Source organism: Leptopilina boulardi, unplaced genomic scaffold, assembly GCF_019393585.1.
Source record: "Leptopilina boulardi isolate dan_hultmark-lab unplaced genomic scaffold, ZJU_Lbou_2.1 LbouV2_112, whole genome shotgun sequence".
Taxonomy (NCBI): Eukaryota; Metazoa; Arthropoda; class Insecta; order Hymenoptera; family Figitidae; genus Leptopilina; species Leptopilina boulardi.
This window is the reverse complement of record NW_026137655.1, coordinates 4,088,221-4,104,579: the sequence shown is the minus strand read 5'-3', so window position 1 is coordinate 4,104,579 and position 16,359 is coordinate 4,088,221. Positions and strand designations below refer to the sequence as shown.

Sequence of the window (16,359 nt, the reverse complement as noted above, 5' to 3'; positions counted from 1 at the left end):
TCAACTAATTTATCTAATGGAAAAATCTAATAGAAGCAAAACGCCAAATTTTGATCTTCTTTTTATAACTTTGCGGATGTATAATGGAAGTACAAAACAGTGGATATTGAATTAACTTAAAAACACTGGAAAAGAAAATTCCACTATTACCAAAATTAATAAATAAAAAAAAATTGGATACTATCAATCAAACAGTAATTTTAAAATGTTTAAAAATAACTCGAACTAAAAAAATACTCCGTTTAATAAAATTCTCTAAATCCCAAGTGTTCAATATTATAGCTGAAAACTCTTTTCGTTTTCTCAAAACTTGAAACTACAGATCAATGAAAAAAGATGAAAGCCCGCAAATTTCAATGTATAATATATAGGTATATATACATAAAAAATTTGATACCCAGAAGGCGATTTCTCTTTCTAGAACTCTTGTCATTCATTTAATAATTCAGATTTTAGATGATATTACGTAAATTGTATATTTTATATAATTTAGAATTTAATTTTCAGTTGTAATTATCATTTTCTCTAATTGAAAAAGTAGAAAAAGGCATTGAAGGTGAAAAATATAAAGAGAAATTAGGAAAGAGAGAGAATCTAGCCTCGTAATCAATGAATGGACCTAGCGGACAATTCCTGTGTTACAAAAGAACGACATTTTTTGGCTTTTCAGTCTCATTATCATAATAATACGAATGAAAGAGAATTCCCAGTTATTTTTTTTTTATTTTTTTTTTTGACAGACTTGGTGCTTAGCGTTGAAATTCGTCTGCGGGACGCTACTGAAGTGGGTGGATGTTTTATATATATAACAAATGACTAGAGCGTTTCATTTGATGCTTAAAAGTTTCTCTATTAAAGCATTAGGAATCATATTTTTGGCTTATTTTATTTTTTTTCGAAATATTTTTTTGTGTACAGATAAATAAAAATCTTATAAAAAAATTCTTCAAAACGTTAAACTCAGATTTGTTGTTTAAGGAGCTTTGTAACAACTATCTTTTTTTTTGATAAATTGGGAAAACTCTAAAAAAAATTTTTTTTCTTTTTTCTTGGTAGATTTTTCACTTTTCACTATTGTTTTTTTTCTCCTGTTTTGAATGAATATTTCAAATGCCCTCTTTCTATTTGGAGACAACAATGACAGGCTGGGAAAAGTGACGTAACGTGAGATATTCTTCTTTCTTTTTTTTCCCATTAGTGACAAATTATTCTCTCCTTGTTCCACGTTCTGTGTCCCTTTTTTTTACTTTTTACTGGCAGAGCGCCTTCTGCTCATCGGGGCAGTGCCGACGATTCACTTCGTCTACGTTGGAGGTGCGAAAGCGGAAGTATATGCACGGACACCTTCGAGAGTTCTTTCCCTCTCTCTCTCTCTGCCACTCACGAATCGAAAATAAAAGAAAGAAAACCTTCCTCATTATCATTATTACATGGCGTTGCGGATACCCGTCGCCATTGTCTCATAATCCTCGTGAAAAGATAGGAATGTTGGGATGCGGAAAACGGCAAACGGAGGTACATACTTTATAGAAACTCAACCACTTCACTTAAGAACTTTTTTTGCAAAATATCCACTTTTCCTTATACTAGAACTTTTGTAGAATTTGGTTGTACAAAAACGCTCAAGGAATATTTTACAAAATTCCATGTAAAATAATATTTGAAAATTCTTTTTACATGTTTATGGGACTTCATAGGTTTATATTTGAAGAGTATATGGAGATACGTGACTTTGGAAATTGAATCGTCAAAGTGTGAAATTTGATAGATTCTTTGTTATGCGAGTTTATTATAGCTTATACCTCAATCAAGTCGATAAGTCAAACCTAAATCACGATCAGACAATGGAGAGTTTCAAAAGGCTGAACACGTGCCACTTGTCCCTTTCCTGTACATAAAGTGTACCTCAAAAGAAAAATACGTATGAGCCCCTAGGTTATATAGTAGAGAATTAAAGGGGGATTCACCCTCTTTGAACGATTATAACTTGTTGATTGGTTTACTTATTTAATGACCAAATCATTGTCCTTAAATTGGCACACAAATTCAACAGGGTCCCATAACAAGTAAATAGTTTACGCGTTTTTTTCAGTCATCAGTCGACACACTGAAAATTTCAAGTGCCTATAGAACAAATTTAAATGTTCTTTTCTTTTTAATTTCATTACTGTAATTAATGTTTGCGAATTGAATATTTTACACTAAAAACAATATCTTAAAAAAAATTTTACTTGGAGTTTTACTTTTTTTAGGAGTAATTTAATAACAGAAATTAATAGATTGATGTTAGGCAGTTTTCATTCTTCTCGTTTTTTAATTCATCAGAATATATCTGGCAAAAAAACATGTACAGATTAGTTTTCATTGATGGTGATTTTTTATAGGGTTGCGCGTTTTAGTACTATGAACCCTGATTGTTCCATTGGGGGATCAAAAACCCCATGCAGTCAACTCCATTATACGTATTTACTTTCAAGAGCGGGTGTCTCGCCCATCAAATAATCGGTCTACGAATTTAAAAAGTTGAAACGATTGAAATTTTTACAACCAGACAAAATGTCTATCATTCTCTCTCTCTCTCTCTCTCTCTTGATATATCAATCTGTTTACCTTGAAATTTTCATGTTTTTCGTTATTTTTCCAATTTTTAATACACTCTAAAACGGAATAAAATCAGGTAAGAATTTCCATCATTTCCCATTTTTATTAATTATCAATTATTGCACTGATTCATTTATATACTAGAAAATTGTTTTATTAACCATATTTTCAACAACAGAAATTAAGAAAATAAAATGATCCAACTTAATTTAGAAATTAATTCCAGTCTTCTAACGACGCAAAATTAGATTATAAATTCTCATTTTTTATCATCATTTTTTTGCTACCTTCGTGGTTTTAATTTTAAATTAAAAGAGAAAAATGTATTCGGCTGTTGCTTTTAAAATGATTTGCTCTTAATATAGAGAGAGATTCATTAATTAATAAGCAGAGAAATAAATTCTTAATTGAATTTTTAGCGATCTGCTCAAGAGTTTTTATATGTATAATTGAAAGTAAAAGTCAATCAGTCGAATGGTTTATTGAAGTCAACTTTTGTTTTGTTAATTCGTGTAGAAATGATTTCTTGTTTATATGATAAAACTGCATTGCTCCAGAGAGACATCTTACTCTATGTACATACTGATAAGAAAGCAAAATTAGATGTATAAGGCGTTGTGAATCGTTGTAATTAGTCTCATTTATAAAGCACAACCACACAAATCCCCAGCGACCAAAATCCAGAGAAGCAGGGCCGTTGGCAGTACATATTATTTTTCCAATGAAATGTCGCTTCTTATTTTTAGAAATTTTTTACAAAAATTATTTTAATTAGTATTTCTTTTTAAAAAATGAAAATTATTTTTTTTCCAACTATTGATTTGTTAAACAAAAGAAGGAGAAAAAAACAAATGTGTAGTTGAATGGTGAAAGTTAATGCTAATTTCAATTGACTTAACATTGTAATTCATGTATACAAAGTAAATAATTTATTTTATTGAAAAAGTAAACAAGATAATGTAATGTTTGAAAAGAGTAGTTATTTTTTCTTAAGTTGTAAACATTTTTTTTAATAAAGGTGAGCGTAATGCGGCCCTGCTTTTCAGAATCTCACTCTACTTGCGCTGAAGGGTGGTTTTAATTACCCCTTCCATTACTGCGAAACCAACTCCGTTAGTGGATTCATTTAGTCACATTACCATCCACTCCCCTTTATCCTCACCGAACTCACCTCGTTAGATATATAAAGTACATACATACACCCGCACGCAATACTATCAAACTAAACAAATGTGTACATGTTAATTTGAAATATGTGAAAGTGGACATGTCTGATACAATCTGTTTGGAATTCACCCAGTTAGCATTCGATAATTAACTCTTTAGATTTCAGGGGTTTACTTTAAGTCAATTACTTCCATTCAGATCTATTTCAGTTTTTATTGAAACATTATTATTTCCAAATTTTTGAATCAAGGATGAAACTTTTCTTTCCTTAATTGAATATTTTTTTCAATTATATTCTTCAAAATGAAACAGATTTCAAAAATGGATATTATTATTATTGCAATTCTTGTTCGATCATCATCCCCCGCTTCATTGAATATCAGAAACGTAGACATACACAAACATAACCAGTAATTCGTCTGATGATAGCGTCGATCGTTTTGCAGGACATTTCGCCTGGGTCGCAGCTGCGTCAGCGTTAATGAATCCATTTTACCGTGGTCCTGGGATTTGTCGCATCGACGAACCCATTTTCCAGAGGAGACTGATGCCCTACCGCCACCCCCGACCTCTCTCTCTCTCTCGTGCCTCCGCCCCTCGACCCCACACTGATGCCTGGTCGACCCGCCGCCGCAACCCCTTCGCTCGGTAATGAATCCAGTTTGCAGATCCGCCTTTCCCCCCGCCGTGGACCTACATCTCACCCAAACCACCCCACAGTCTGTAGCCACACTGTGTAAACCACTGTGCTTTTCGGTACACTGACTCTCCCTCGTGGATGAAGTTGCCCTCTCTTTCTCGCTTCTCTATTCACCACATTGCCATTCTGAAGAAACTACGGGTTGGAGATTCTAATTAATGAGCTAGCCACCACGCGCGAATCGTCCCGCCGTGACTATAGCATCAGTGGCTTGTGTAACATCCCATAGAGAAAACAGAAATGTTTCACTATGTCATCTTCGGGCGATCATCGATTACGTCCCGTGAGGAGAAGTTGCCTTCCCCTCCACCACCAGGAATGGATTCTCGCCCGTATCCCAAGCCGAACTTAGGACTGGCAGTGCGATCGAGGTGTCGCATAAAACTGCCTGTAATTTTCATTGTATGAAAAAAGACGAATAGAAAAGAAAGCTTTGGAGAAAATGAAAGTATTGTTGCAATTAAGGCAATTAGTACAGTCATCACTCCTCAGGCGCATGATACTTTGTGAGTTCATACTCCCGTGGTACATCATTGATATCAAATCAAAGACATACTGCAGAAGGCAAATGAATCGGTACATAACTGCCTCATTCTGATCATTGATAAAATTGAAATCGAAACATTAATTATTACTTATTGAAAAGTTATGCATTTTTTTTAAATTACAGCAACAAAACATTCAATATATTTATTAAAGGCCGTAGTATACTGATATACGGCCCCACAGTCATAAGACACACAAACACAATCATTAATACCATACAATGATCAACCGGAAGTAAAATCAATCGACTTCAAAACTGGTCGCGACTGCGTGAGGGTAAACCCTCCACAGCCGTCTGCACACCAGCCTCGAAGTCAATCTATTTTACTCTCGACTATACATTAATTTCTTTTCTATCTCTAAACCTAAAAAAATAATAAAAATGGAAAGAATTTGATTTTTAAAAAATTATGACAACTAATGATCAACCGGAAGTAAATTCAATCGACTCTAAAACTGGTCGCGACTGCGTGAGGGTTAATGAAAATAATATTGAATTTTAACATTTTTAAGTGAAATAACATATACCTGAAATCGCTAGAAAATAAGGAGTTCAAATTTAATAACAAAAAATGTAAATATTTAATAATGTTATATTTTGTCCAAAAAAGTCATTAAGAAAAACTTCTTAATGACGGATTAGACGTCCTCTGCTGCGAGGATCATAGTCATTCATAGTCTCGAACTGCCGAACGCTTGTGGGTCGCATGGAATGGAAGGTCGCTTCCCCTCGATGACTGCCCTCATCTTCACACCGACGGACCATTAAAATATCACACTGAGATCTTCTCTTAGTCATGAGTTTCTTCTGTTATTAATTAGTTTATTTCATCCTTTTCTCAGTCATGTCTTATCAAAATTGAAAGCAAAAATCCGACTGGATTAGATAGAGTTTGCTACAAAGCTCGATTCACAAAGAAGTAGTTTCCACCCTCGATACCAAGTATATAAGAAGAAGGTTGTGGTTGGGAGGAAGGTGGAAATGAGTAGATTGAGAAGGCGGTGGTCGAGCAAAGTCTAGCTATAGGTATATAGGAGAACGGGTATAGAGTCCATGTGGCATTTTCTAAGAAGATCGTTCACGATGAACTTGCCTTCTCTCTTGGCTGATGAACTTTGCTCGCTTTGGGTATCCGAACGGATATTGAGGGCAGGATTAGCCGACTAATTAACGATATTTCACCGGTAATTAAACACATCCAATCTCGAGGCGAAGCAAAAGGGTGTAACGGAAGTAGCTTCTCTTAAGACGTTCTCTTCGACCGCATTTTCTATGCCTACAGAACTGACTAACTGCAATACATCGTGGGATCATGGGGGAGGAGGAAAAACCACTATTGGCTCGCCCTCCTTTTTCGCTTTTCATCTCATCCTTCGCAACTCTCAAACCTCCAATTCATTTAAAGGATATTTCCAATCTCAAATCGTATAGCATTTGTATTGCGGAACAGTTTATAGAAAGTAAATTTTTCTCTTTTGCAAACAAAAGGTATTCGTTTAATTATTATTTTCTATAAAACACGGGGAGTGCACTTGTTTTCGATCCTGGTCCGTAGATTATTATTATTAAACATCGTGTCGTACAATGGTTTGATTTGAAGTCGGTGGTGCAAGAGAAATCGTTATTTCCATCTCAATTAATATTTTAATCAAGCCTCTGTATACCACGTTGTTCCATTTACGGACTTCTGAACATTAACTTGACTCCACTCGCTTTTCTGTATAACGTCATCCCCACCCTGTTTCACAAAACCAATACAACAGTTATATTCAATGCTTATGATCGTGCACAACCTAAAAAATTTCGATCAAGATTTCTTAGCAGCTTACAATAAATCAAACGTAATGATCCACTTGGTTAAATTCATATTGTCATTGCATTAATTTTCGTAAATAAACACTTAAGAAATTACTAGTTAGAAAAATATTCTCGCTTTAAGATATATGAGATTCAAAAAATATTTCAATCTAGTAGAGTTGTTCCCATATAAATCTTAATTAGACTTTTCGCTGTATAATCATTAGCGAGGCTCAACTCTGGAGGGAAAGTAATTTTATCATCACTCGCATAAGCAAAAGGCATATAATAATAGTAGTTGCAGTGTAGGTGGCCACAGGAAAACAATGGCCCATTGTAGAAAGAACTGTCCGGTCGGTGGTAATGCCGGCAGCATAAAAAAGAATGACAAACAGAAAAAAAGAGTGAGGATGTACATGGAAGATAGAGGAACAAGTATAAAAAAGACAGGAATCTGAAACTCAGACAACTGATTCATTTGAAACTGGCAAAAACAAACCGTTATTGGTCGACTGATTCGTGGAAAGTCGAAGAAAAGGTGGACGAGTGAAAATGATGTGCTGGACAATAGCTATTGTTCACCAACGGCCAAGTACCGTCCACTGGTCCACAGATTAATGAACGTCGGTATAATAAGAAGGATATTTCCGGAATCGATAGTTTGAATTCATGTGTATCGGTGGCTCGAAAATCAAGATTCAACTTGAGTAAGCAGAATTATTTAAGAATGTCTGATGCCTTTTCTATTGATTTCTATATTTTCAAATTCTCTCTTTATAAAGATTATATGATAAATCTATAACTTATAGAATTATTTTTTCTTTTTAAAGTTATCATCCATATTCTATGGAGTATTTTGATTACCCAATTTTATTTGTCAGAAATCTGGAATTCGCTTGTGCAGTTTATAGATTTTAATCAAGTGTATACATCTTTAAGTATATATACCTATACCTCTTCGAATTCATGAGCCTGATCAGTAGCTATTTTCATCAGCAATTTTCATGATGAATCCCTCACTTAAAAGCGAAAGACAATACAATATGAACCGCGATAGAGGCACTTTCTTCAGAAATAACTCGTCGACAATTCGCTAAACAAACGATTCCTCTGTTCCCTTTTTTCCTTCAATGCAGAGAGGGCCGATTTGTTTCCTTGTTTTTTTGACATTATTGTCTTTAAAACACGCAATGTTCACCAATGAGAATAACGCGAACGACATGCTTTCATATGAGCCAATAATGAACCATGCGAGTGTTTACCCTATTTTTTGGTTTTTTCTTTGAAATCTCGATATTGTGCATCAGGCTGTGTTGAGATTCTATTGAAATTCTACACAAATATATCAGAGGATGATGATTGAAATGATGAGCTTGAGTTTTGCATTTAAAAATCTTGCATATATTTTTTCATAATTTCGTCACTGATTGAAATATAATGAATGTCATAAAATTCGGACAGAATTTGTCAATTTTAGCGTAACTTGAAACTTTTTTCTAATTTTGGAGAGACATAATACACCCGGTACGTGAGGTGAGAATAATATTGGTTGGTTTAATGACAATATGGGTGCTTGGACTGAGTTGGGATAGTAGGTATTTCGTTTGTATTATATAGCCATATCTCTCTGATGTGAACTAAGCCGCAGGCTTATTATATACATATGTATCCGAATATCTCAGCGTATGTCAAAATTACACGCCATTCTGGTGTCGTGAACACGATACATATATACATATAAATTCTACACACCTATTCGAAATTCTGATGATGCTAACTTTGCCGCATTTCACGGCCTCAAGCCAATTTTGCAGTACTGATATCATCTGCTATATGTGTACATTACATACGATCTTGTTCATGAATTTGCCATGGGCAATTTCGCGGAAATACAAAAATTAGAATTCAAATTTTTAAAAAATCCCCGACTCGTACAGTGTTCAGAATAATATCGTCATGTTGAATGATGAAAATAGGAAGAGGGCTGATGAAAGAAAGATATGAGCATATTATCTAGAAGACTTCCTTCTAACCGAAGACAAACCCTTCATAAATCGGTATAAAGAATAAGAAACTCGTAGAATATTTGTCTAAATTAGAGCTGATATGGCAGTAAATTGTATACATTTGTAGTTGCAACGCACCCCATTTTTCTTCTCTGTATCATTCTACATCCAACATTTTTTCAATAAAGCTTGACAATGGAAAGCGGCGCACATCTCTATATAGGTAGTGAGAAACAATGAACTGACAGCAGTATATTTTATTTTTGCCACTGAGTAAAAACCGCGTTCGTCCTTCGCGTTCAAGTCCCCCACAATCTTCTTGGAGGCGCGCAGCTTTGGTCGAAATCGCACAATATGGATCCTGATGCTTTGTCAAAATTAGCTGCGATAATAATGAACGAGATCCCCGCGACTCGTTTCTAACTATTTTTCTTTTTTATTTTTTACTTCTCCTTCTACTGCTTCATCCCTTTATCGCGAAATTCCTTCTACTGAACAGGAAAAAGGCTTACACTTAGTATGATCTAGCTTTTTATTTTAACTAAAAAGTAAACAATAAATTAATCTTAATTTAATTCAACGTTTCACGTTTAGCCAGTAGAATACAAATATTTTCCAAAAACGTGTGAATAGAATAAAAAGGAAATTGGAATGAATGTAAGATGGCGGAGAGACACATGCAACCAGAATGTATCACTTCGTTATCCACGAAATATTAATCTCAACGTGTTTCCTTGTGAACGCATGTTATGGGGAAGGGCGCAACGACGTCGAAAGATTGTTCATTGTATACACGCTATAACGTAGCAATAACAGAGTTTCATTATATGTACGTACATAGACTGTTGTGGGAGATTGCAAAACCTGCCTAGATTAATGTTTTCTCATCCTCGACCTTTCTCTCTCTCTTTGGCTCCTTCCCCATTCCAAAACACACTCATCTCATCCCTCAGTCGCACATGATTTTTCTACCACCGCTTCTTTCAGCTTGTTCAAAAATAATGCAGATTATCATCAAATTTTCTCAATTTAAAAATATTTTTAAAATTTCATCTAAATATCCTATATTCACCCAAATAATAAAAATTAGGTATAAAATTTCACAATTCTATATTACTTATCTTTAAAGCAATAACCAATTTCAAAAATTGTACCAAATTAACAAAAGCGTTGAAAATGGATTACAAATGAGTCTATACTATATATACAAGAGAAAAGATTAATTTTTATCCAGAACAATGAGAACATCAAACATACGATAGAGAAAACAATGTCCAAACAATGAAATACACGAAATATTATCTTTCCTCTATTACAAGCAGAGTTTAGCGTTTCATACCCCTTCCGCGTTCTCCAACCCCATCCACAACCTCCATCAATCCCTCTTCCTCTCTCCCAAGTACGACCGCCAGAAGGTCGTTGATTAAAATAACCTCGTCACGGTTGCTTCTGAGTGCTCAGTAGAGAATTGCATCGGGATGCCAACGCAAGAAATGCAGTACTGAATGCTGCTTTGAATTTTAAAATATGAAAAATTTCTAATAAAATAACATGTGCATGTAAAGAAAACCACTATTAAAAACCGAAATTTAAAAAAATTATATATGAATATAATATAAGGGACAGGAGCTTGATTTATTTCGAAATATTAAAAAAATGAACTTTCCATTGGAATGTTCAGGAAATTTTCCATCGAGATCTTCCGATAGAATCTCACCGATCTTCCTGGAAAAATTTCAAGGAGATTTTAGGAAGGTATCGTGCTATGTGGAATAGTAAATCTTAATTTTGAATCATTTGAATATCCACAAATTAGAAGAAACCGGCATGGACTGCCTCATCCAATCTTGAGTGAAAAAAGAAAACACAAAGCCTTTTTTTTATAAACTCACTCCCTGTTGTATACACCATCGCCTACTACGTTCCTGGATTCCATTCATTTATTCAACTCACCCCGCGCACTTCTCCCATGTACCACCCATTTGTACTCAGACGGGCACAGAATCAAATATAATGCGAGCCCGGTCTCATTTTTATGAAATGCATAAATAAGCGAAGCCGGGACAATTGTTCGCCGGGCGGAAGGGAGAAGAAGCAGAAATGAAATATTCTTCGCGTCTTCTTTTCGTTTTTATCTTCTCTCTTCTATATATATATATATATACTACCAACTTTTTTCTCCCTTCTTTTTTTCTATAACGACGACAGCACCGAATTCGCGGAATAAGTCGCTGAGCCAGGAAAAACACGAGAGTTTTAAGCCCTTTCAAGACAAAAGATGATTATTTTGATGAGAAATGAGATTGTCTACTCTTCCGGAAATGCACAACTGAATCAGACAAACTTTTAGCCAGTTTATGTATGGGATTTGGAAAAGTTCACAATCGTCAAGAAAAATAAAATTGAGCAAAACACTGCTAGGTATATGTGAAAAATATTGCAAATCAATTGTAGGCAAATAGATTGCAAATGCAATGTGTCATTTTTAGAGGATTTTGTGATAAATATCTGTAAAAGGATTCAATAAGCAACAGATGCGCTTGAGAGTACTTAACCCACTTAAGATGAAGATATGCTTTTGATAAGATCGGTTTTATGATTAAATTGAAAATTTCATGATTAGATTGTCACTCTCAATGCCATATGGCGAAACTTCAAGAGGCTAACATTTGATATACAGCACAATATCCCAGTAATAAAAAATATCAACAAAAAATTGTTTATTATCGAACAAGGTTTAATATTTAACTTTAACATTAAAAAATATGTTCTGAATATCAGTAGAATCCTTTCATTTTGACAAAAATGTTCTTTTTCTCTTCCAATCAAATTAAGAGTTCTTTGTTATTTTTTTAAATAGATAGTTCTTAATGTTATATGAATGCTTTTAATAATTAGAATATTAATTTTTTTCGTTATAAACTAAAAGTAAATTTTTTTATAGTTACAATGTTTATTTGTTTGGTTGTATATAGATAAACAGAATAATAAGAAGTCAATTAGTCCTGAAGGATGAATGAACTGGAACAGAAAAGCGTGGGGTGGTTGGTGGAACGGAGATATGGTGGCAGGCTCAACGGATGAGGATAGTCGATGGGTAGACCATTGTTTAGGTTTAGCACAATCACAAATGCTGCTAGGTACAGCTACCCCGCTGGTGTACATATACATATAACATTGATTCGCCGCAAATAGGGGCTGGTTTCACTCAACTACTGGGCGCAGAGGAAGGAGACGCGAAGAGGCACGTACACCAGTTATTGTTTTCTCGACGGTATGATTGATTCAGAACAAGAGCGAATTTCTGCCATAAAAAACAATAATATCTCTTAATTACACTATATTCATTCAATCAACTCTGTCAATTTCACACAAAGAAATCATTATAATATGCCATGATGACAATTTTTTTTCTTTAAAATGCTTGCGGTTTCATTAAGAATTGTTACATCTTTTAAGTGACAAAAAAAATTCAATAACAATGGAGCATTGTTCTAATTATCATTTTAGCTCCTCTCTTCATCAAAAATTTTTAAATAATTGTGTAGGTAAATAATATAAAAATAATTATATAAATTCGTGCACGTATCGACATATAACAATAAGAATGAAGACGGCTTATAAATATTACAAATATCCGTAAAATTGTATATCATCTATTCTTTGAAATCAGAGTATTCCTTTGAAAAATCCCGACCATTGTCACGATGAGCTTACTTAGCTGACTTTTTTTCGTTTCGTCAAGTTCGATACATTTTTTCCTCCTCAGCCTTTCAATTTTAGCGTAATTATTCCTGTCATTCTGTCTCAGTTTCAAAAGAGCTTTGAAATATCAAAAATATATAAAATATTTATCTATGTGAATGTGTATTAAATAGGTGAAAATTCTCATTGAAAATATTTTAATATAATTAATTTTTATTTAATGTTATTGATTCAATAATTTACCAAATATTAAAAGAAGGAATAAAGAGATTCAATCAATAAATTTTTAGACGAAAAATTTGTAAACAAAAGTTTTTATTATTTCCCGCGTGAAAAATATTTTTTATTTTTAATCGTTGATCATATTACGTGATATTTTTAGTTAGGGGCAATGTTTAATTGAAGATAAATTTTTTTCTAAGAAACCGGACTACATAGTGAGAAAAAAATATAGAGAATGGGCGTGGCCGATGACAGATTAAACGAGTACAAACGCCACCCTCGTGAAGGTTACTGTCATGGGGTAGATATCCACAGAGGGGTAAATTAATAAGAGTCGCACCATGTCAATACCGGGCGGTTTAGGGCGGATACATTGTATCAAAAGAATGGCGTTTTTCATTAGATTTCCAACATCTAATGGACACTATAATAGATGATATTCAACCTCTCTAATTTATTTAAATAAAAACAATGCTTTAAAATAAGGTATATAATTCAAATAAATATTCAAAGTGTTTTAATTAAACGATAAGTGTATATTTACTAACTTATCAGTATTTAATTCATTACATGTAGAATACATATAACGGTTTTTTATAATTTACATAGATTCCGCGCGAATATCAGGAATAATAATAATAATAATAATAATAATAATAATAATGGCGACTGATCATGTAGGAATGTAATATACGATGACATACTTTGCTATATAATTTCAAAATATACATGTCAATGGCACATCACATATTTTTATTTATTTATTTATACATATATTCTACGCTAATAAATTAACTTTACTAACTCCATCCAACTTGACTTTTATCCTCGGATTTTGCATCGCCTGAATTTCTTCCAATGTCATACCCCTAGTTTCCGGTGTGATACAAAAAGTGAGGATCGATCCAACGACAGCAATAATCGCGAACAACCAAAATGTTGCATAAATCCCAATCGCATTATTCAGAATCTTAAAACCAGCCGACGTTGCAAAATTAAAAACAGATCCAATAACTAAAGCAGAAGCTACTGCAGCACCTTTAACATTTATCGAAAACAATTCTCCCAACAGAACGTATGGTATAATTCCAATACCTAATGCAAATGCCACTTGATACAAAATAAGGCCGAAAAGAGGTAACCAAGTAATGTGAGAAGCATATTCTTCGTTGTAAGTCTGCATAAAGAAAAAAAGTCCAACAGCGGTTAAAGACACTGCATCAACTATACCCGATGACAAAAGTAATTTTCGTCTGTCAATTCGATCGATCACAAAAATAGCCGCTAAACTGGCTAACAACTGAATACCAGTTACAATCATCACACCCACTCCAGCCTCAATTGACGAGCCACTGAGGCTGAGTATCTCTTGAGCATAATAGATAATTGCACCGTAACCAGTCAACAGTTGTGTAACTTTCAAACAAGTCAATATCATCAGACCCTTTCGATTATAACTTTTGACAAACAACTCACGAAAACCCGATCCATTATTCTTTTGATCTTCCACTATTGTCATTTTCATGTTTTTTATTTCCAAATGCAAACTTTCCGAGGACGAAAGACCCCGTAGAAACATTAAATATTTCACAGCTTTCTCATCATCACCCTTCATTAAATAATAATACGGCGTTTCGGGTAAAAGAAGAACAATAATTACAACAATGACGGTAAGGCCGATTGAGAACAAGTTTAAGATACTGTACGACAAGTAGGCGGCGATTGAGGATGAAATAAATATACCGACATACTTCCCTACCCGCATGATATTTATCAAAGTTCCTCTAATATGCTTTTCTGATATCTCCGCTAAGTAAATTACCAAAGAATTGAAAATACTGCCCTGACCGACACCACCAATAAATCTTGCTAGAAATAACCAAATATAATTCTCGGCCAAGACAATCATGAGCCAACCAATCAGGAGTAGAAGGGCAGAGATCAGCAGAGTATACTTGCGGCCTATTCGGTCGATTAGAAGGGGGTTGAACAAGCTGCCGAGAAAATCGCCGATGAGAAATAAAGATACGATCCAAGTACCTTGTTCGCCTGTTACAGGAAATGGTGATTCCTTGCTGGTTAGGTGGGGTATTGAAGGTGATGACCAAGCCTGGTATGATCCGCACGCTACCATCAAGTTGCAAGCTGCCGAATTCGGTATTACATTAAAACTCAATTTTATCTAACCAAGTTAAAATTTAAAAATTAAACAACTCAATTGCAATTATTAAGACTTAATTACACTGTGTTACAGGTAATGTCATTTATAATATTATAATATTATAATTCAAGTAAAAACATATTTTCGGTTTTATTAAAATAAGTTATTTTTTTAATTTTCCTTTTTTGTAACACAGTGTCATTATGTAAATATTGGTTTTTTTACTGCTTTATTATACATTTACATTCTTTTAATAATTCTTGATAATTAATCTTTAAAAAATTAGTATTCTATTTTGAATTGTTTTAATAACTCCGAATTAATAATAAATAGTAATTAATATTTTCCGGGGGAAATATATGTTACATGGAACTCACCACCAATACCAGCAAGGAACTGCACCATGTGACTTCCCTTATTTTGTGTCATTTTTATTTGTTTCTCGTGTCCAGACATTCTACTCGTAAAAATGAAAGTTTGTCACTTATTAGTTTTTTTTTAATCATCATAAAAACTTTTTTTCTTTATATCAAGACAATTAAGAGAATTCAAAATGAAAAGATGAGATTTTTCCTTTTTCTTATGTAAGCTTTGGTCATGAGCATGAAATGTCCATGACATTCCCCCACGCTTTATTTACTTTAGTCATGATCTGATTTCACAATGGGTTCATTTAATTTTTCACATATAATTACACACTAGAATGATTATTCTTTTTTAAAAAAAAGAGAAAAAATAATTACTAAAATGGTAAATTAACATTTATACACTGATTCATTTTCAGAATTCTATTCGAAAATATTTATCATGAGAAGGATATGTATATTCATTTGAAATTTGAATTTACTTCTAACAGTCTGGGAGATTAACCAGCAGTTTCCTACCTGTTAACAGCAAAGGATAATTTGCCAAAGCGAGATGGACATGTGTATATGAAAACTTTACTTGTGAGTGAAAATTGACGAAAGTTTCGTGGTTCAAAACCGTTATCTATACACAGCAGTCGACATTTTAGTTAATGACCGCCTGTAATACAAAAACCTCACCGCTTGAATAATGACATCTATCGTCCGGCATTTCAGTACGTGAAAATTAACTCTCAGGATAAATGAAAAATTCAGAAAAGTCATGCACTATCGACTGGTTATAACGATTGCCAAGTGCAGATCATATATGGAGAAAGAAAAATTTTTTAATTTCTAACCGACTATTTTCAAAGTTTTCAACTTTCGATTTAAAATAAATATTCAAGGTTTCTCCAAGAAACTGAATTTTAAATTTTCGATATTTTCGTGGTCAAATTTTGTAAAATTGCATTTAATTAAAACAAAAATATAATACAATATATGTATTGTAAATAATAACAAGAAAAAAGTTAAGTAAGAAACAACTCACCGATCGGTGAATCCCTCGTCGGAGCATATGGCTACGACTAAATTCTTGTGGGTCACAC

At 33.6% G+C, this 16,359-nt stretch overlaps 1 protein-coding gene across 3 annotated transcripts in view; it reads right to left on the bottom strand.

Moving 5' to 3' along the window:
- Nucleotides 1-15,970, bottom strand: part of LOC127279027 (ER membrane protein complex subunit 6-like) — a 32,437-nt gene extending 16,467 nt beyond the window's left edge. The window contains exons 1-3 of one of the 3 annotated variants that reach the window (XM_051301114.1): nucleotides 15,791-15,970; nucleotides 15,284-15,363; nucleotides 12,509-14,890 (exon numbers count right to left, since the gene is read on the bottom strand). In XM_051301114.1, the coding sequence (XP_051157071.1) occupies nucleotides 13,524-14,890; nucleotides 15,284-15,362 (1,446 nt within the window). In that variant the 5' untranslated portion in view covers nucleotide 15,363; nucleotides 15,791-15,970 and the 3' untranslated portion in view covers nucleotides 12,509-13,523. Of the gene's footprint in view, nucleotides 1-12,508; nucleotides 14,891-15,283; nucleotides 15,364-15,790 lie in introns of those variants that run through there. The other 2 variants (XM_051301122.1, XM_051301132.1) reach the window with 2 other exon arrangements.
- Between the last annotated feature and the right edge of the window lie 389 nt (nucleotides 15,971-16,359).